We start from the raw sequence: 22,758 nt of genomic DNA, 5'->3' as shown, positions 1-22,758 counted from the left end.
CTCCATGAAACCCCAGGCAGAGGGAAGAAAAGACACAGGAGGAAGAGCCTACATCCTCTGCAAACAGATCAAGATCTCAAAGCCATGAAAAAGCTGCATTCATGCAGGCACAAGATAACATTAATGTACTGCCTTCAAATGCTGGAGCACAGTCCTTTACTATAACACTGATTTTATCTACAAATGTTAACTTCAGATCACAAAACCCATGAGCCTCTGCAGCAGACTCTGTTAATGGGCCTTAATAAGGAAGGGCCTGTGCTCAGAGACCTACCACCCCACAGCTGTGCAGCCTGAGAGCCACGCTCAAACGCCTTCAGCGCAAACTGCCTCTGCAACAGCGCTGCCAGGCTGCCGACATCTCAGAGCTGCTAAACGAGATGATGTTTCCAAAATGCAGTGCTTCACACATGATAAGGAGTAACAATGCTAAAAATGTTTAAAATGAACAAAGTGCATAATTTTCCAAGTCCGAGATCAGCTTCTAAACATTACATAATTCTAACCCAGAAAGTTACAATCCTCAATTCCCATAACGGGGCCTCCACAAAACAAGGATTTCTCATTATAACTTCAGATTTTACCAGTGCTCACTTTAGTTATAAAGCTGTGTGTACTATAAAATTCACTGTTCATTGGGGTTTTTAGTAGCCCTAAATGTAAAAAAGATTCAGTAAAAATGTATCTCAGAGCATGATTAAGAAAAAGTTTCTCTCTGATATAACATGATAAAAATTAATTTTTTAGCCACTGCTTTTTTTAATCATGGCTTGCAGGAAGTCCAAAATATGATTCAACTCAAACTGACACTTCACTGACATTTCCTACCACCTTTCTCATCTAAAACTTCCACCCACTCTCCTCCATGCTTTTAGTCCTGGGAAGGCCCTTAGAAACTGTCCACCCCACATCTTCATTTTATAATGACAACAATAAAGCCTCTTCTGGCTAGAAACAGTAAAAAACAACAAAAGCTACTGCAGGCACAAAAATAAGATGCAGGGTCTTTCTTTTTCACATTCACACAAAAGACGATGCAATTTCATCATATATTCCATTTAATAAAAACTGCAAAACACCATGTAAAATGATACATGACCAATATCACTTTAAAACTGACCACAAATAATACACCTAATAACAAGATTTATTTCTTACAAATTTTACATGCAAATAGATGTCACCTTCATATTAACCTTACTGGTAGCCTACATTTATGCCAACAATAACCCTACCCAAAAGACTTAGAACTCTCCTCTGGAACTGTCTGTAAAGCTTCTTTTAAATGCCACTAACTAGGCGGTAGCTAGTACAAGGCCTGGTATGGAGTAGGTATGCAAATAAATGATAATTAAAATAGATTCTGCAGCAATACCTAGTCATTTCAAGACAGACGTGCCTCTGGATATAGAAAAACATTCAGTCCTAAAGCTGACTAATCAAAGGGATGGTAAAGCTGAGTAGTTTCTGTCCCAAGAAATTTCTGTTTCACAGGAAATACCCACTGCATTTGAGCAGTCATAGTGAACAACTTATCACTGGCCCACATTTCAATCTTTAAGTCTCAGGACACAGCAAATGTTTCACATTTCCTAAACAAACCACCTGACTCTAAGTGGAATACCAGTATTCTGGCCTAGAGAATTCCATGGACTGGGGTCACAAAGAGTTGGACAAGACTGAGCGACTTTCACTTTCACTTTCAGTGAGGTCAAAGAAATACATTTCCCTTGGTTCCCCTAATGATTCTGACTTGGATGTTTCTGGAGCGAGATCTATGGTATTGAGCTGTTTAACTGTCTACTTTAATACTTCGGTCTGGAAATATTATGTGCACTAGTAGTTACTGCTGCCATAAAATGCATTATGTCCAGCACAATAAATATCAAATCTTCACTGTTTCTGTTGTCAAATACATGGTATCAATCTTTCCTAAAACTCCATTGTACCCAAATCTCCTCCTGAACAATTACACTTTACTATTAGTTTATCATTGTTTTTAATGGTTGTGGTAGTCTTTTAAAAAAAAATCCGTAAGTTCTTTGGTATTCATGCCATCAAGAGGTGAAGTCTAATCCTTCTCCCAAATATGGGCCTTATGATTTGTTTCTTGAACAAACATCTGGGCTGAAGAAATACTGCATGACTGCTAAGGCTATGTCAGGAAAGGGCATTCTAGCCTGGCTCTCTGTCTTCTGGGACACATGTCTGTTAAACTTTGCGCTACCTGGTAGACCTCACAAAGGTAGAGATGCCTGAGAAACATCAGCATTTCACATCCCAGCCATCTGAATCTTCTAGAGGATTCCAGCTACCATCTGACAGCAGCTGCATAAATCTAGTTAAGAACCACCTAGCTGAGTACTGTCAATCACCAGAAATAATAATAAATGAGTACTGTTTCACACCATTAAGTTTGGAGTGATTATACAATAAAAAACCAGAATGATGGTCAAAAGAAATCTCAGCATTTTCTTTGGTCCTAGTTCCACTAGTATATGAATAAAGCCTCATTTTTTATTCATCTCTGATAATCTTCCTACCAATTTCCTTTAACTGTGCCAAGTTTAAAAACCAAAACTTTATATACCTAAACCTGTGAACTTTCTTAAATGTTTATATCACCTATCTTATTTACAAATCTATTTAACCTTAGACTCACCTGAATAGTAAATCTTTTCTCAAATGCCAATCTTTACATAATATCAATAGAAATTCTATACTTCTATATACTCTAGTAACTAATACAACATTGACGAGCCAACTCTTCTGTCAATCACCCAGTAACATATACTGACAGAATGGTCTCATGTCCTCATTCCTTCAGTTCAGAGACCACATAAGGAAACAGAAGTGGACAAGGCCAAAACCTTCACCATCTGCTGATCTCTTATTAAAGTGGTCTCCAAAAACCCCTGCAAGTTTTACAACTGCACAACGCCCACATCTTTTGAAGTCAAGCTGGTGCTCATCATAGGATGTTACCTGACAAACAACATGTAATCCAATGCAAGACATGTGCAGAGTGAAACTGCAAATCTTGCAAATACGCATGATTCCATCAGATCTACAGAAAGCAACACTGAGAAATTCATTAAAATACAGACTGCTGACAAATGAAAATTATATACACAGACCAATTAAAAGTTCATAAAAATTGGAAACAATGACACAACTATAAACGGAATAATTTTAGTATTTCAATAATTAAGTGCAGCCCTTGGAAAAATCACAATTTTTTTTTTAAAATGACTCCATGACAAAATTCAAATGAAGCCAATACAATGCGTGGGCCCTGACTGAATTCTGGTTTGAAAAAACTAAGCTAACTAAGCATACAGACATTTTAAAGACAAGTGGAGAAAAGCTAAGGTATGAAGGAATCTTCCAATACAATGCGTGGGCCCTGACTGAATTCTGGTTTGAAAAAACTAAGCTAACTAAGCATACAGACATTTTAAAGACAAGTGGAGAAAAGCTAAGGTATGAAGGAATCTTTGTTAATTTTCTAAAGTGAGAATGATGGCTGTACAGAAGAAGGCGCATGCTGTTGGTGATGCAAGTCCACCATGTATTTGAAGTTAAAAAAAGCACCAGGATGACTGCAACTTCTAAACAGCTCAACAAAGTCATTTATATATACATGTGTATTCTGCAAATATGGAAAAAATAATTACCAAAACAACAATTACTGAATGGATAAGGTAAAAACTCCCTGTTACCTTCTTTCAATTTTTCTGCATATCTGAAAATGTTTACAATAGAATGTTGGGTGGGAAAAAGAATATCCGCCTCACCAAAATTACATACACATATAGAGTCAAGACTTCCTCACTGAAGGAAGGTCTCCTCCTACATGAAAAGAAATATGGGGGGAGGGTGGAGGAAGGGGGTGTCAAGTGAAGTTATAATGTGGTATCTTTCAATGTTACTAAAACAGTACATTCAAAAAATCCATACACTAAATTCATTCCTTATTCTAGAGACTGGAATATAGTTCTAAACTAATTTCTATTAAAATAAAGTACTTTATTTTGCTTACTTTTGAAGTTCAGATTAATTTAACAAAAATATGTACTAACATATGTCAAGCACTAGGAATGCAGAGACCACAATCAGCCTGTCTTCGAAGAGATGATCACTCAGCTCCCCTGATGCCACTCACAGGCTCAAACTGAAGGAAGGACAATTTAAAGAGTGGTTCTGCAGGATAATGAGAATGTTTAAGAAACCATTTAGGGATACCGCAAAGAGTAATTTGGTGGGCTTTCCCATCATTCCTGATTACATTTTTAACAGAAATACATTTCAAACAGATGTGACATATGGAAATTAAACACCACAAATTTCAAAAGAAGTGTTTCATAACTAATAACTCAAAAAGTACATCACTAAAATGTAAGCTCCTCAAGGGCAAGAATTTTGGCCTCTTTAGTTCACTGATACAGCCCAAGTATCTGGCCCAAAACAAGCCCTCAGTACATATTTGTTGACTAATAATGAACGAATGAATGAACTGAAGTTGAATTTCTTTTCATGTTCATTTAAATTATGGTGAAACTTCTGGTCAATTTACTAGGAGGAAAAAAGTGCTTAACTTTTTTATCACAATGTTTTTGCCTGTCTTCTCCCTGGGTGAAATCTGAATATAAAATGGAAATGGTAAGCTTTAGCCCAAAATCCAAAAGTCTTTCAACACATACAACTTCTTTGAGACATGGCTGTGAGTAAATATTCTGTAAACTCAAGTCAGAAATTATGTCCATGTATCTGATGTCATATATAGGACATAATACATATTATATGACATAACATATATGTCATATATTAATGGCTCTGTTCAATATCAAAGTTCAAAACTTTTAAAAATAATTATTTGTAGAATCATTCCTCAGTTTTATACAAAGAAATTATACTTCATGTAAGAAGTTTCTAAAGAAAAAACTAGTGAAATTTCCTGCTTTACATGAATAGCTAACTAAAACACTTTCCTAGGGATTTATTCTTTTTCTATTATTAAAATAATATATACTCACACAGAAGTATATAAAATACTAAAACATATTAAAGAGACATCAAAAGCAACCATTCATAACCCATAAACAAGCACACTGTCTTTTTCTTTCACCAGTTCTTATGAAACTTTTATCTTTTAACCTGGTTAAGACCATGAACTGTTTAACACAGAAAAATGTAGTCTTTTATTTATCTCAGTGATATTATTGGTCCGTTCACAGGATTTTCCCAACAGCATTAAGGCATTTGAACTAAACCATCTATCCAAGCTTGTTTGTTCCCGTTAACACTAACAAATACTAACAACTTGGCTGGAGAGAGGTTTAAGGATGCTATTTGTAGCCATGAAATCAAGCAGCTGGCCAAAACTAGGATGGAATTCACACCCTTAACTGCACTGAACTGGTTTAGTTGCTCTATGTCTAACCCACTACATACATATAAGAAAACTATTCAACTGATGTAAAACCCTATATATGATCATTCTCTCACCTTAGGGGCTTCACATATGCTGTTCCTTCCACCTAGGAAGCTCTTCTAGTCCTCCAGGCCCTACCCTACATCACACATCTCCCCACCAGCTCCTCAGCCTACACCATCTTCAGAATCCTGTCCTCCTGTTAAACATTTCTTCTTCCAATAAGATTTCCTTCTTTGCAAGACTGGGCTATGTGCCTTTGGTGAGGAATCTTTTACTTCATCTTTCCCCGTATTATCATACTGCACTCTAATGGCCTGTCTTTACAAAAGACTAAGTTCTACCACCATATACCCAAGGTTAGAACTAGCATGTAGCAGAAGCCCCACAAAATCTGCTGAATTAAACGATAAGATACTATTTAATGGCACACATGTGCAAACATACACAGTGTATACATATTAATATTTAATTGCATATGTGCATATATATATATACACACGCTAAATGGTGTGCATGTGTGTATATATATACTAACAGGTATGTGTGTATCAGAAAAATAAGTTACTTCCCATGCCCATTCCAAGAAGAAAATAAAAAGCAATAAAGCTGAATTACTGTAGCATCTAGTCTGCCACTTCACTAATCATCTGGGCATGCTAGCACTCAATTCCCTCAGCTGTAAAATATGAAAATCCTAAAATCCTCCTTGATGTAAAATTTTGAACATCTCAAAAATGACTTTCTACTCAGCAAAGTCAAGTAGACTTGTAATCTACTCAAGTCAAAAGGGAGGATCAATTATTAGAGCCTACCATAGCATGATAATAGGTACCCTAGAAAACAGAAGATAAATTCCCACTGAGCACTTAAAAGGTTAGCAGGACTGCTCAAACATCCTCCCCAAAGAGAAAAGCCTCAACCCACCCCAAACCAAAGGTGAGCAAACACTCCCAAGCCCAGGAGGTATATGCCATCAATGAGCTTTTGCTTTATCACACTTTATTTCAAATAACTTTTTGCTATCCAGAACCTTCTCCCATTAAGTTTATATGGAAAGTATAATGAAAAGATAACATAATTTTATACTAATTAAATTTACTCATGTCAAATCAAATACAAGAGCCCTATCAGTTAAAAAATTGAGGGGAATAAAAAACAAAACAGAAGAGTTGGGTTGATTTTGAAGAGATCCACTCCAGTTAAACAAACAAGGTGTTCAGAGTTTAGAATGTCCACTGCTTCTAAATAGAGGCTTCCCAGGTGGCTCAGTGGGTAAAGTATCCACCTGCAATGCAATGCAGGAGACCTGGGTTTGATCCCTGAGTTGGGAAGCTCCCCTGGAGGAATGGCAACTCATTCCAGCCTTCTTGCCTGGAGAATCCCACGGACAGAGGAGCCCAGAAGGCCGCAGTGCACAGGGTCACAAAGAGTCAGACACGACTGAAACAACTGAGCATTGCTTTTAGATACCCATTAGAATGAATTCAAAGAACAGAACAGAAGGTCTGAGGCAGGAAATAAAAATCAAATCTTAGAAGAGCAAAGCTGACCAATACATATTAAATACAATTCATAAAACAGTATCTAAAGGCCAACAACCACACAGACTCAGAGAGATGAACTTTCAGACGTCACATACATCCATCCCCTCATCTTACAAGTGAGTAAACTAAAACTCACTGTAAGGAAATGACTTGCCCAAGATTACATGACTGATAATAGAAGAACCAAATGTCTCCTGACTCCAAATTTAGTGTCTTCTCAGTTTTCAGAACTCCTTCCCCATCAGGGCCTGCCTACCAAACACAAAGTCTTTCAGAGACACATAACACTGTAACAACTGTAATACTTGATAATGAATGTCATTATCACAAAACAAACCTTCTGAAAACAGATAAAAATTAGAAAACTTAAAAGATTCAGAAATGCATTTTTGATTTTCATCTCATCTTGGGATCTTAAATCCCGTATGAAATGCAAAACCCGTAAAACTGATCACAAGTATCTAGACCCATAAATCTTAAAATATTCATTGGCAGTGTACTACATGAAATTGTCATTTTAAATGACAGTAACAATGAAAGCATCAGAGAACACCAGGTTGCATTTTGAAGTTTCTCTGTGCTCCGACACTGCTCTCCTGGCAGCATTCAAGGCAGCCACTCCAGTACTCTTGCCTGGGAAATGTCATGGACAGAGGAGCCTGGAGGGCTACAGTCCATGGAGTTGCAAAGAGTCAGGAACAACTTAGCAACCAAGCCCAGCCTGTGTAGGCATAAACAGAAAGGAGCACAGACTCCCCACATAAGCTCTTCAAGCATCCCCTAGACCCTCCCTGCCACTTTCCAATATCTCTTCCACAACTAAATCAAAGCACTAGAAACTTGTTTTCACACCCCAGCGGGCCATTAATCTCTTATGTTTTTATCCCTAGACAGATCTTTTGCAAACAAAAAGCAAAGGAACGACAACAACTGATTAAAAAAAAAAAAACAAAACCCACTGTCTGTATGTAAACTGTTCTCAAAACAATTCAACAGTTCTGGACTACTATTGAAACTCTGATTATCAGTATCAAATACAGACATCTATGATGAACCTCTGGTTGCTACTGGCATCTTCAATGACTATAAATGAAAACTCTTTAGGCTCAAGAGAATGGAGGTAAGAGGATGAACCAGTACCCACACCCTGAAACCTTGTCTTCAAAGCCTTTTGCAAGCACCAGGTTAAATCATCAGATCCTTCTTCTCTGTCACTTACAGTCTCCCTTAGCACTTAATTCTTTATTTACAGGCCTGTTTCCCCATTAAACTGAAAGCTCCAAGAGGGCAGAGGCCATCATCTTTGCATCACAATGTACATAATTTAGTTGAGAAAACAGTCACTGAATTGAGCAAAAGAGTAAAATTTTCCCACTTTGCCTCTTTATTTTTTCCATTTATCAACAAAATTTAAGTAAAAGAAACCATGGACAACCTTAGACCCACAGTTCTTTCTTCCTCTGAGCCATTCTACAATACAAAAATCCTTTTCCCTACCACAATCCTAAGAGCACAGAAACTGGAGCAGAAAAATCCTAATAATCTGGTCCAATTCTCTCATTTTACAAATGAGAGTTACAGCATTTATTAATGGTCACACACCCAATTAGTATCAGACACACACGCAAACCAACAAATCCCCAACCGCTTCCTCCAATTTATATCCCATTATCACTGTATCAAAAACAGACTGACTGCCTACTGTGTGTGTGTGTTAGCCACTCAATCGTGTCCAACTCTTTGCAACCCCAGGGACTGCAGCCCTCCAGGCTCCTCTAGCCATGGGACTCTTTAGGCAAGAATACTGGAGTAGCCATTCCCTTCTCTAGGCAACCTTCCCAACCCAGGGACAGAACCAAAGACTCCTGCACAGCTGGCAGACTACCGTCTGGGCCACCAGAGAAGCCCTGATTGCCTACTATATATCCCATCAATTCAAAATCATCCAAGAATACCAAGTTTTCTTTATGTTTGTGTCTTCTAATCTATATTTTCTTAACAGACAAAGACTTCTTAAAAGTGCATATGCAGAAAATACATCTTCCCATTTCTAGTACTTTGACAAGGATGTGAAAAATACTTGGCACAATCAAGATGTTACCATTGGGAGAAGCTGGGTTATGAGTACATGGGTCCTTTTCTGCATTATTTTTTCAACTACTTGTGAGTCTATAATTATTTCAAAGTAAAAACTTAAAAATAAATTAACAAACATGGCCCACCTACCTGATGCCACTCCAGGACCCACTAACCTATCACTTCACTCTTCTACAAACTTTCCCAAAAGAGCCAGAAAAAGTTCCAAATGCTTCTCAACCCAAATTCCAGGAAGGGTTGGTGCAGCTACCCCAAGCCTAGCACAACATTTGAGAAGCACACAAACATTTACTGAACAAGGGAAACTCACCTAACATTGTTCTCGACTCTGCCGGCAACACACAGCAAATATTGACACGGGGCAAACTCTTCTGTCAGTCTTTCATAGTTTGCTACTCGCCTGTGGATCAGTGTCACTCCCCTAACCAAGACTGTAAGCCTATGAGCACTGACATGCATTTTTAAAAAGCTACCCTCTCAGTGTCTCTCAGTTCTGGGGAAGACCTGATTTTTATGTAACTTATTTCAAATTTTTTAAATTTCATTTGTAAAAACAGAAAAACAAATAAGAATTACTCTAGCCTCAGACAGACGGCTAGAGAGCCTACAGTCTGATGGAGAAAGGATGGCTGGGGCAGTGAGGAACGGGCAAGTTTGGCCCTATTTGCTGTCGTCATTGTTGTTTAGTCGCCAAGTCGTGTCGGACTCTGCGACCCCACGGACTGCAGCACACTAGGCTTCCTTCTCCTTCACTACCTCCTAAAGTATTATCAAACTCATGTCAATTGAGCCGATGATGCTATCTAATCATCTCATCTTCTGCCAGCCTCTTCTCCTCCTGCCTTCAATCTTTCCCAGCATCAGGGTCTTTTCCAATGAGTATTCTCTTCACACCAGGTGGCCAAAGTATTAAAGAGTTTTAGCTTCAGCATCAGTCCTTCCAATGAATATTCAGGGTTGATTTCCTTTAGGACTGACTGGTTTTGCTGTCATTGATGAATTTTAAAACAAAGAAATATGGGTAAGAGCCTTTTATACCAGGATCTTCACACCTTTTGTTCCTGATGATGGCAGTCTATTTAGACACTATGAGAAACACTGCTTTAAATCAAAAAACCTCTTAATCAGAAAAGGCTACCACAGTAAATGTTTTTACTACAATCTGGTTAGGTTATATTACTTACAAAACTTTAACACTATTGCCAGAAAAATTTTCCATTAAAAAAAAAGATTTTAAATATATCACCCTCAAAAATAAATGCTATCACCTCTCAAAAATATCAGTTGAATTTACAAAAAAAAAAAAAAAAGATTGAATCTTCATGTCAACTGAAAGCTTTTTACATTTCCAAAGAGACTTCTGAGGAATCAAGAGACCCTGGAGAAGAAAAGCAAAAGACCAACTGGCCTAGAATCCCTGCCATTCCACAGGGTTTTATGAAACCAAAGTCATTCTGGATGGTATGGGAAGGCTGCTAACCACACACTGACTGGAATCAGGTGTTGTATTTCTTTTTCAGTATCTCTCTGCTCTCCGAAGTGGCAGAAAGATGAGCAACTGCCAACAAAATCAGCCCCCATGTCATCTCTGACCTGCACACCATGGGTCGCCAACCTCCCCTATAGAAGACAGCCATTCCTGGTTCTGTGTCCCCTCGGCAGTGACAGAAACCCAACAGAAAATCAGTAGAAACATGTGGCAGCAATTTGGATTCATCCCTGCTGGCAACTGCAAGAAGCAAAGAAAAAGTAGTTCCTAGAGGGCAATGGCACCCCATTCCAGTACTCTTGCCTGGAAAATCCCATGGATGGAGGAGCCTGGTAGTCTGCAGTCCATGGGGTCGCTAGGGTCGGACACGACTGAGCAACTTCGCTTTCACTTTTCACTTTCAGGCATTGGAGAAGGAGATGGCGGCCCTCTCCAGTATTCTTGCCTGGAGAATCCCAGGGACAGGGGAGCCTGGTGGGCTGCCATCTATGGGGTCGCACAGAGTTGGACACGACTGAAGCGACTTAGCAGTAGCAGTAGCAGTAGCAGTATACTCTCCTAAAGAACCACCATAGCAATGGTCCACAGCATCCAAGGACTCCCTCACTGTTCACAGCATCCAAGGATTCCCTCCCCCCTCAATATTCTTGATCTATAATTATCACAACACCTGATAAGCAGAAAAATGCAGTTACTTAAGGAAAACACCCAGGGACTTCTCAAAGATGAAGTTTAAAAATGAAAAAGTTTAAAGTGAAGTTTAAAAATTACTAAAAATATAAGCATACGAAGAGAATGAATGTTTAAACTAGATTTGCACAGACCCACACAAAAATCACCTGTCTGGTGCTTCCCTTAAAGTTTCCATATGCAGATGATGACACAGAGCAACAACTTGACTACTTCAAATTCCTTTGGACAGGAAGCAAAGTCACTCCCACAATGGAAGAATGTAGACAGTGAACTATACAAGTTCATATACTCCTCCCCTCAAAGCTTTTCATATAAAACCCTATTTTCATCACTGAGACATCAAAATAACCCTACCATATTATCTCTGCTCTTTTGACATTCTTCATCAAGTTAACTTCCTGATCTCAAATTTGGCTTTTGCTAAAAGCTTACAAAAACCCATCATCCTCCACTTTTCACATCACAGCAGCAGGCTGTTTCTCCACAGGAAAACACTCAGGTGAACCTCCACCAGGCCTCTGAGAAAGTCTTAGAGCAGGTCATAAAGAGCTACACCACCTTGTCATATGAATTCTGGAATGGCATATTCATGCTGGGGCAGAGCCAGTTTCTTGAAATGGTAGTTTCTCAATACTTTTCCTTTTATACTAAAAAAAATGGGGCCTGAACTGATGAGAAAGGAATCTATCTATTCATTCAATTCACAGTGCTCCCTAGACTGGACACTGTCATAATCTTTATAACTAGTGATCTAGAATACCACTATTACTAATGAAATTCCAAACTATATAATCTCTTTTATATATGTGTATGTGTATATATATACATATATATATATACATACACACACATATATACATTAACATGAAAATTTGCTATCAAGAAAAACGTACGTTTGAGTAGCTTTTTCCTAATGCAGCATGATCACAACTATATTTTAAAAGAAAAATCTATGTATAGGAAAAAAGAGACCAGAAAGTCACCAAAATACTACCAGTGATGGCACTCCTGCTAGACTTTATAAACTGATTGTGTTTTCTGAATCTTGTGTAAAAATGCTTTTTATAATTTATTTATTTTAATTGGAGGCTAATTACTTTACAATATTGTAGTGAGAATGCTTTTTAATAGTAAGGAATTTTTGAAAACTATTAACAGTCAAAAACTTGAAAACAGCTCAAATTTCCATCAACTAGAAAACAGATAACAATATAGTGATTATCCAAACAATGAAATACTACTACCACAATTAATGTGGCATCTGGTCCCATCATTTCACGGCAAATAGATGGGGAATAAATGGAAACAGTGAGACTTTATTTTCTTGGGCTCCAAAATCACTGTGGACAGTGACTGCAGCCATGAAACTAAAAGACACTTGCTCCTTGGAAGGAAAACTATGACAAACCTAGATAGTGTATTGAAAAGCAGAGACATCACTTTGCCAACAAAGGTGTGTACAGTCAAAGCTGTGGTTTTTCCAGTAGTCATGTAATGAATGTGAGAGTTGGACCATAAAGAAGGCTGAGCACCAAAGAATCGATGCTTTCAAACTGTGGTCCTGGAGGAAGACTCTTGAGTCCCTTAGACTGCAAAAAGATCAAACCAGTCAATACTAAAGGAAATCAGTCCTGAATATTCACTGGAAGGACTGATACTAAAGCTCCAATACTTTGGCCACCTGATACGAAGGAAGAGCCAACTCATTGGAAAAGACCCTCATGCTAGGAAAGATTAAAGGCAGGAGGAGAATGGGATGACAGAGGATGAAATGGTTGGATGGCACTACTGACTCAAATGGATATGCATTTGAGCCATCTCCAGGAGATAATGAAGACAGGGAAGCCTGGTGTGATGCAATCCATGGGGTCCCAGTCAGACATGACTTGGTGACTAAACAACAACAAACATAATTAACAAAAGAAAAAAAAACTGTTACATGTGCTAAGGAAAAGTCACCAGACACATGATCCCTATTCCATGAAATTCTAAAAAAGGCAAAATTATAGTGAGAGAAAGAAGAATAGCTGTTTTTCAGGAGCGTGGTGAATAGCTGTTTTTCAGAAGGGGCTCAAAAAGCAAAAGGGCACCAGGGAACTTTTGGGATCATGAAAACGTTCTGTATCTTGATTGTAATCATGGTTACACAACCATACACATTTGTCAAAACTCAAACTGTACACTAAAAATGGGTGAATTTTATTGTATGTAAGTTAAACTTCAATAAAGCTGAGTTACAAACTAAATAAGAATAAATAAAGTTGAAAACATTTTATTAAGGTGAATGATACCATTGGAAACTGAACAAATAACATCACTTTGCTGTTTAAGCTTATATTTTTATTTACACATGAAGTAACATTAATTTGTAATGCTTTACTCAATATCCTGGAAAAAATGAGGATATCAGAAACCAGTTACCTAAGAATTTATCATATTTCTCATTTTGAAGGAGTTTATTACCACTATAGTGATCTTATCAAGGAAATAATATAAAATATGATCTCACGAGAGAATAATTTCTAATAGCCAAATTCAATTTACCAGTAATCTTACCTCTATGAAAGTGTTAGTCACTGAGTTGTGTCCAACTCTTTGTGATCTCATGGACTGTAGCACACCAGGCTCCTCTGCCCATGGCGTTCTCCAGGCAAGAATACTGGAGTGGGTTGCTATGCCCTTCTCCAGGGGATCTTCCTGACCCAGGAACAGAATCTGGGTCTCCCACATCACGGGCAGATTCTTTACTATCTGAGCCACCAGGAAGTCTTACCTCTGTATTAAGTTAGAAGAATGTTGTAAACTTTTCACATGACTTATGCCTCAATGTGCCCCACTTTCAAGAACTCTGTCTTTCCATCATTATTATAAGCAACTTGCTGATCAAATGTTATCCCACTACAGGTTAAAGATGTGACAACATCTGTCAGGAATATTTCCAATGTAATCTTGCCTATCCATCTAAGGCTATTATCCAAACAAACTTCTCTTAAGAACGTCAAATTTTATAACATGTTAAAATTTAATTAGTTCTATTATGTAAAATTGCAAAACGGTCAATCATCAAAAATAAGCTTTCATGTAACAACAGGAAAAATCTAAACAGACTGAACTCTGAGATTAAGATAATATTTTTAAAGCTTTCAACTTTGAGATATATAATGAAAGTATATCAAATAAATGATCTGAGGGAAAGGAATAAAGAGGGAAGAGACTTGAAATCAGATTGGCCATGAGTAGGTAACTGTTGAAATGGGTGCTCACTATACCATCCTCTTTACTTTTGTATTTGCTTTAAAGTTTCCATAATAAAAAGCTTTAAAATAATTTTCAGAATAAAACTTAAAAACCAATTATAAAAACAAATCAACATTTCAAAATTACAGTGAGCCAGGAGGCAGGCTGTTGTCATTTGCTCAGAATGCCAAGGTGTCAAAATGACAGAAACACAGACTATAATTAGAGTTTGTTTTCTTAACTAGAAATACAGTTGGCCCTGTGTCTCCAAGGGGTATTGGTTCCAAGAGCCCCGGCAGGTACCAAAACCCTTGGTTGCTTAAGTCCCTTTATAAAATAACTAGTATAAATAGTTAGCACTTGGTATCTGTGGATATGAAGGGCCTAGTGTATGTATGATGAAAATGGGGCATAAAGACATAAGTACATTCTCCTGTAACATAAAATTACTCCCCTCAATACACTCTGCAAGATCTACTTACATGTAATTTGACACAGTCCTCGGTGACTAAACTTTCCTTTAAAGACTATTTCCTAAATAATGTTAACTGTTAAGGAAAAATCCTGACCTTTCCTAAAGTTCATCCCATTATTCCTAGTTGTACTCCTGTGTACTATGTAATTGCCTTCCCAAGTATCTGTTTACTCCTAGACGTACAATTTAGTCACTGAGTTTTTGATTTATAAAACTAATCTTCCCTTGTTTGTCTTCATTTTCAATTTTTTGTTTGGCTATTCCATACCCTGTCTTTAATCTTACTTTCCTTAAACAACTTAATCATTTTAGTGAGGCTTGCCTGGACTTTCCCAGTAAAGTCACTCTAGTATTATTGTTTCTAGGTAACTATCTCAATAATCATATAGTCAGATTTCCCACTGGTTTGGTGACGTGATTTTTTTTGGTGTAGCACAATGAAACTGTAGGCAGCTTTCAGCTATTATAACCTCTACCCACCACAATCTTTGTTCAGCTCCACATAAACCCAGGCCTCTTTTCTGGATCCTACTGAAGGGATGAGGATATGCCCGAGTCTATAAAACCCAACAGTTCCTAATAAAAATAAGATGCACTTACTAAATGCCAGGTATTGTGCAAAAAGCTCTTTCTGTGTCAACCCTGCCCAACAGAATTTGCAGTGATCATGGCACTGTTCTGTATCTGCACTGTCCAATACCGTGCCACTAGCTACATGTGGGCACAGAGCACTTGAAATGTGGTTACTGTTACAGTTCCACAGTAACTTGTTAATTTTATTTCTTTTCAACTAATTTCAATTTAAGTAAGTCATGTCTTGAGACTAACTTATATTGCTTGAATTTTTCATAAATCTCCCTTTAGTTTTATATCTGTATATATTCAAGATGATCTATGATAGAGTTTCTGAACCTCACCACAACTGACATCATGGACAGGTTCATACTTTACTGTGGGGCTGTCCTGTGCATCACAGGGTGTTGAGCACCACCTCTGATGTCTACCCAACTAGAGGCCAGTAACAATGCCCCAACTGGGACAATCAAAAAACGTCTCCAAACACAGCCAAACATCCCCAGGGGGGCAAAAACTACACCCAGTTGAGAACCACTGGTCTAAGACTAACAGTCTGGATTCTGTACTCAATGCTAAGGTATTCTAGTGCAATTCCTCTAGTTCCTATTTTTCTATTTGGAAACCAGGCAAAATGTAAAAGCAATAAAAAGTAACTATCTCTTTATAATATTTTCCACAGAACCTATATTATAATATTGTGCTTTCCCACCTGCTATCTCAACTATTCTTCACCAACCAGCGTACTATACCTGATTTAGAAACTGAGTCTGAAGGGGGTGGGGAGGAGCGACAGGGAGTGAGACTGTAAGTGCTTGAACGACTCGCCTACCACAACATAGTTAATAACTAGCAGGGCTGAGACAAACCAGATTTAGGAATTCCTAATTTTAAACTCCTATCTACACTACCTTATTCTGTAGCCTTATAGCATCTAAAGGAGGAGCTCCTCGGAGAAAAACATTTTTGATATAACAGTCTCAACCCCGATTGTTTCTGGTCACACAGCACATTATAATGCCTAAGAACAAAGTTCACAGGAAAATTCCACATCCAGACCAACAACGTGAACTGGGTTTCAGTGTAGTCAACCTGCATCCCAAAGAGTAATTCAAGACAGGGACTAGCCTCAGGGACACATATCACCTTAAAAGGCCTCTCCTAACCTAGTACTAGGAAAGCGTTAAGAGGTTCCGGGCTCTGACAAAAGGCCTAAATCAATTTGAAGCACAGGAGGGAGGAGTTGAGGAGAAGGGGAAATCAAAACTCTAAGACAGGTGGCTGCACAAAGGCTGGGACACCTCAGAAAGCAGAGATTTCCTAGAATACAGGCCATGTGGGACAGTGAAGAGACCTAGACTTCAAAAATCAAAGATCCATCATGTGGCCCTCATCTGTCAGTACCCTGGATAAATTCCGTAAACTTAGGCCTGGTTTTCCAGCACATCTGTGAAAAGACTGGTCTACTGACTTCTTCCGCACCCCAGGGTTTGGTGAGTTGCACTTCCAGCTCTCCTCTCAATCTCAAAATGCAGTACCATGTTCTTGGTATGGTTTTTACTACTGATATTTCTTGAGATGTTTTAAGCAGGAACATAGCACTAACTCAAGGAATTCACTAGAAAGAAAATCAAAATGTCACACAAGTATCTGAGCACTGAGTGGTTTCAATTCCATACAAAGAATATTTGCTGAGGGGCCAGCTCTCTGCACCAGGGACCTTGTAATCATTCTGGAAATCCACAACCAACATCCCAGGCTCTCGGACTGCCTAGCCATCCCCACCTGTATTCTACTACTGCATTATTTGACTCCCAGGGCCAATAATTAAAAGATTTTAACCCAATATACCAAGACTGTCACAGAAATGCATGAGTGCATGCTTAATCATGTCCAACTCTTTTGCAACCCCATGGACTGTAACCCATCAGGCTCCTCTGTCCATGGGATTTCCCAGGCAAGAATACTGGAGTGGGTTGCCATTTCCTTCTCCAGAGGATCTTCCCAATCCAGGGTTCGAACTCATGTCTCCTTCATTGGCAGGATTCTTTACTGCTGGGAAGCCCATCATAAAAATAACAAGTATAAAAACAGAGGAAACGCACTCCAGTATTCCTGCCTGGGAAATCCATAGATAAGAGAGACTGGTGAGCTACAGTCCATGGAGCGGCAGAGTCAGACTTGACTTTAGAGACTAAACAATTTTTAGCTTTAGCTTTTTTGCCTCCACATCACCCTATTAGTATCATTCTGCCATTTGTTTTGTTTTGCCTGCTTCTTTTATTCCTCCTGCTAAAAATGAAAAAAAAAAACCACAAAGGGAAAAAAATCAGATTTTTTTTTAATACTGAGTACATTTTAAACGCTGACATCACATTTCTACACTAAACAAAATATATGACTTTTAATAGGATGCAGCCATTTTAAATAGAAAACTTTATTTGTACAGCAAAATATTGGTGTTTTGAGGCATTTTGACTAAGCAATTTATTTTCAATACCATGCTGCCAGTCCAATCTTACTGCTTTTCAGGTAAATACTAAAGTATATGTATTTATAGATTTTTTTTTCACTGAAACTATCAATTATCATTTCATTTGTGACTATCTTTTCTATTACCAAAACTTTCTTTAAACCTTGGTAGATTTTTTTCTAAAGGCAAAAATTTTCTGGGCTCATTCTAGTTAAGTTAAAAGGTTCCAGAAAGAGTCTAGTGTGGAAAAAGATTTCCCTTAAACAATGCAGCAATGGGTTGATCTATTATTTTCCAACTAGGTATGCAAACAGGATCTTCTTCTGAAGGGGAGACACAGAAGAGCTCCACAAGTCAACTACTTCAAAACTGGAAAGCATGACTATCTCAAATGCTGCTTTCACAAAACAGACCAGACATTTTACTGCTACTAGATACAACTACAGGTTCCTAAAATTTTATCTAAGCTATTTTTTTAAATATCTACACACATTATTGATGCACATATTTTACGATCCCATTTTCGGAACCGCCTGTCTTTATTTCTCATGAAAGTTGAAGATGATCCAAATAGTCTCAATATTGTATACTGAGAGTACAGGAGTCAAAGCTGATTATTTGTTTACACCAAGAATGAAAAAAGAAAAAGTACCTTTAAAAAGGATACATGTAAATTTCTAGACTAACTGAAAGAGGAATGCTCAAAAATTATTCAAAGTGCCTAACAAAACCGCAAAATAGGTTTTGGCATGCACGATCAATTGAGTAAGTTAGTTTGGATTCCTGGTATATGAAGTTAGGATTAGTATAAAAAATACACTGTACTTCTCTCCTGGTGCAATGTAACAAGCTGCCCTACAAGCATGGCCAACTGGGTTCTATGAATGACAGGCAGTACAGCTATCCTCACTACAAGCCTGGTTCTAAAATTTACCCAAAAAAAAAAAAAACAAACTTTATGTAAAAGTCTTAACAAAAGATTTGTAATGAAATAAAATCGGAGTAAGACTGCATTATAAATGACTTGAAACTTATTTTCGTACTTAAAAGAACTATGTGACCACTCCAAATTAGTATTTTAAGAAAGTATTCCAAAAGTTTTACAAACATGTTAAATACAATATGGCTACAACAGCAAAGATTAGACAAATCCGAACCCAATGCCAGAAACCAAGCCTCCAGCTTCCCTGATTGAAAGGCTGTCCGCCCCACCTGAGGCGGTTAGATACCCCGAGACAGAGGCCAGTATCTCAGCAGCAAGTTAGGCCTCTTCCTCCCTCGGGGAAGTGCATGACAAACAGGGCTTCATGCAATTTATGTCACCCGGTCACTTAGCAAAAATCATATCTAACTTCTAAAAGTGGGCCCTGACGGCCTTCTATATTTACGAGGAATAGAGAGTAGCGAAAGTTTTGGGGTAGAAACTTAAAATGCCCCACTTTCTGACCCTGTAAAACATTTAACCCTCATTAGATCTGAGTCCTAGCTTCTCAGCCTTGCCTAATGGAGGTCTCCCTCAACCTCTTCGGAATCTGTTTTGCAACAGTGAAGGAACTTTTCCTGCTTTATCTCAGTTCCCTGAGAGCATGCGGCCTTGCAATTCAATATCCTAAACTGGCAGGGAACGGTGGAGGAGGGAAGGGGAGGAATCCGGAGTCAAAACAGCCTCCTTATGAAAGACCAAAAAAAAAAAAAAGAAAGAAATCATAATTCCTCCTCCGCCCACAGCAAAACCCATCCCAGAAATTTACAGCGTGTTAAGAAAAGCAGCACTGAGAACTGCAAACGTAAGAGTTTTCCTTTGACTCTACGCACGGTTTTCAGCTGTCAAATTACAACTCAGGAAAACACTATCATTAGAATAAAAAAAGGAAACAAAAAAGCTCGCACCACAGGGACTGGGAAGCAGGAGCTGCCAGCACCGTTTCGAGAGAAAACAGAGCAAAGGGAACCCAATCCACTTCCCTCCCCGCCCCCCACCCTCGCCTAAATTCATCCCCTCCTCGGACCGGCAAGCCTCACTGCAGGGGCTCAAATTTAATAATAACAATAATCATGGCGCTTCCTCCCTCCCGCCACCCCACCCGCGATCTGCAGGGAATCAGCTTCTCCCACCCGGGTCCCCCGACCCCACCCCGCCCCGCCTCCCCTCCCCCCGGGAGCTCCAGGCCCCCGCCGGTCCGACCACCCCACCGGACACAGCTCCCGGGGGCCCGGGCGAACCCAGCCTACCCCGGGGCCCCTCGCCCGGCTTCTCCGCTTCCCTCTTTTTTTTTTTTTTTTCAACCTCCACCATCCCCCATCCGCATTGTCTGTCTCAATTCAACTTTGACTAATATGGATTCCTCGGGCCTGGCCCGGGCGGTGATGAAGCTCCCCACACAGGGAGCTGGATACCCACCCGCCGCCCCCACCGAGTTCAACGCGGCTCCTGCGTGGAGGCGGGGGGACCGGGGGGCGTTAGAGGGTGCAGTGCGCTTCCCCGTCCACAGCTCGCTTCCCCCCACACCCCCCCGACCCCGCGGCCCCGGCCCTTGGGACCAGAAGTTTGCCCCGGAAGGGGCCTAGCCGGGGGGCAGTGAGGACCCCCGCCCTCCCCCACCGGCCGCCGGTCCGGCGCGGCCCCGTGGGGGAGGGGAGGGCGGGGAGGCGCCCCTCCCCCCGCCGCCCGGCCCGCCCGCCGGCCCTATTACCTGTCATTGAGCTGGTCCTCGGTGCCCGGCAGCGGGTGAACCACGAAATGGATGGACGTCATGGTGCTTCCTTCTCGTCGTCCTCTCGAGGACGGCCCCCTCCCGCTCGGCTCCCCCCACCCCCGAACCCCTTCCCCTCGTCAAAACCCACAGCCACAGCCGCCGCCGCCTCCCGGTCCCCAAATGAGAGAAGCAAATGCGCAGGGGCCGCCGCCGCCGCCGCCGCCTCCCTGCCGGGCGTGTGTCCGCGGCGCGGAGGTCCGGCGGGGCGGGCAGGAGGGCGGATCAACACGCCACCCCGCTCCCTCAGCGACAGCGCGCAGGAGTGCGAGGCCGGCGGCCGGGACCCGGGGCGCGTCGCCGCTGCCGCCGCCACCGGCAGCCGGACGTCGGGAGAGGGGCCCGACTGAGGAGGGGAGGGGGACGGGCTGCGGGCTGTGGGGCCGGTGTGTGGTCCCGGCGGCGGACGGGGTCCGGACTAAGGAGGTGGGGAGGGAAATGAGCCCGCTCGGCGCGTCACTGGCGAGAAGAAGCCGCCGCCGCCAGCGCCGCCGCCGCCATCTTCACTTCTGCCCCAGTTTCTCCGTCTCGCAGGCTCCGCTCCCGAGCGGCGGGGGAGGGGCGAACGGGAGGAGGAGAAGGAGGGAGGGAGGAGACCGGCAGGCGGGGGGCACGGCCGCGAGGGGGCGGGGCTCCGGGAAACGGGCGGCGAGGCCCTGCCGATTGGGCGGCTCAGCCACGGCGCTGTAAGGCGCGCGCCGATTGGGCCGTTCGGCTCCAGAGCCCGGCCCCCCCCTCCCCCCACCGGGGGGGGGGGTGGGCTCGCTCCCGAGTGAGTGTTCCGGAGAGCACGTGTTCGGGACAGATGAGGCGGAGGGGCGAGCCGGCCGGGGCGGGGAGTCCGGGAGGGAGGCTAAGTGTGTGTCCCCGGCACGATGGTGGTGGGAGGGAACAGGGGCTTCTCCAGTCTCGCGCTCTGATTTCTCTTGGGGCAACCCTAATTATTTTGCGGACCCTTAGGGGTTTTCGCTTGTTGTTTCTCGTCCTTCACATCCGCAGTTATATTTAAAGTGGAAGTGTAGAAATCTGTTAAGGGGCAAGGAACGCACAGCGTTTTATTGGAGAAGTAAGGTAGTTATGTAAGGGCCTTTCCAGAAGGTCCAATCGTAGGATTATAAGCTGACTTTGCAGCAACTTCTTTTTATCACCCTGATTTCCCCAGTCCCACCCGCCACGCAACTGCCACCATCACGTATCCACACAAAGACAAAATGTGGAAATTTCCACCGATTTCCTGATTTAAATGACTCATGAATTTTAATTCTTTTAAATGAAAGATGAAATATCTATTTCATCGAAGATGTTTCGTTCTTCAGCTTATGATCCGTGGGATCATAAGGGCTAATTCTTGAATAGATCTGCCTTTTTCTAGGGAACCAGTTAATAGATTTTTTTCTCAAAGGCTTCTCTGGCCCTTTCAAAAAATCAAGTACCTCTTTCAAGAGAAAAAAAGTGAAAACATGAAGCCTCTTTCTCCAGTATGTTCGGTTAAATTAAGGGTCCTGTGAAACGTTCTTAATTTTAAATATCACTTTTCTTCTGTTAGTGCATTACACATACGCGGTTGCTTAGAAGTTCTTTTGAACAAAATATGTGACTATTTATAAATCAGGATAGAGTAGATACCCCTTGAGACAGATAATGGAACACTTTTGTAGGTCACCAGCTCCAAAATGGCCCAGATTAGACTAAAAAGTGATTTCAAGGCCTCTATTTATTAGAAATTCGTGGGAGCCACAGGGAAGCAGAGTAAACCAATGGACACTGTTAGTTTTGGAGCCAGACGGACTTGAATTTGTGCCGTTTCTAATAATTATTAATTGTGTGGACTTGATTATTTCATTTAACCTATCATAGCATCTTTTTTTCCTCATTTGTGAAATATTCCATAGTAATAGATCTACATAGGGTTTGGTGAGGCCTAAATAAGATAGTGTATGTCAAGTACCTAGAGCACTTCATAACATATAGTAATCTCAGCAAGCGG

General features: G+C 40.8%; 1 protein-coding gene across 5 annotated transcripts in view; it reads right to left on the bottom strand.

Moving 5' to 3' along the window:
- UBR5 (ubiquitin protein ligase E3 component n-recognin 5) overlaps window positions 1-20,867 on the bottom strand; it is a 136,980-nt gene extending 116,113 nt beyond the window's left edge. For all 5 annotated transcript variants that reach the window (XM_070802830.1, XM_070802831.1, XM_070802833.1 and 2 more), the window contains exon 1: window positions 20,712-20,867. In XM_070802830.1, the coding sequence (XP_070658931.1) occupies window positions 20,712-20,773 (62 nt within the window). In that variant the 5' untranslated portion in view covers window positions 20,774-20,867. The remainder of the gene's footprint in view (window positions 1-20,711) is intronic.
- Window positions 20,868-22,758: the final 1,891 nt, after the last annotated feature.

The sequence above is a fragment of the Bos indicus genome, chromosome 14, assembly GCF_029378745.1.
Source record: "Bos indicus isolate NIAB-ARS_2022 breed Sahiwal x Tharparkar chromosome 14, NIAB-ARS_B.indTharparkar_mat_pri_1.0, whole genome shotgun sequence".
In the NCBI taxonomy this organism is placed as follows: Eukaryota; Metazoa; Chordata; class Mammalia; order Artiodactyla; family Bovidae; genus Bos; species Bos indicus.
This window is presented reverse-complemented; position numbering and strand designations above follow the sequence as displayed.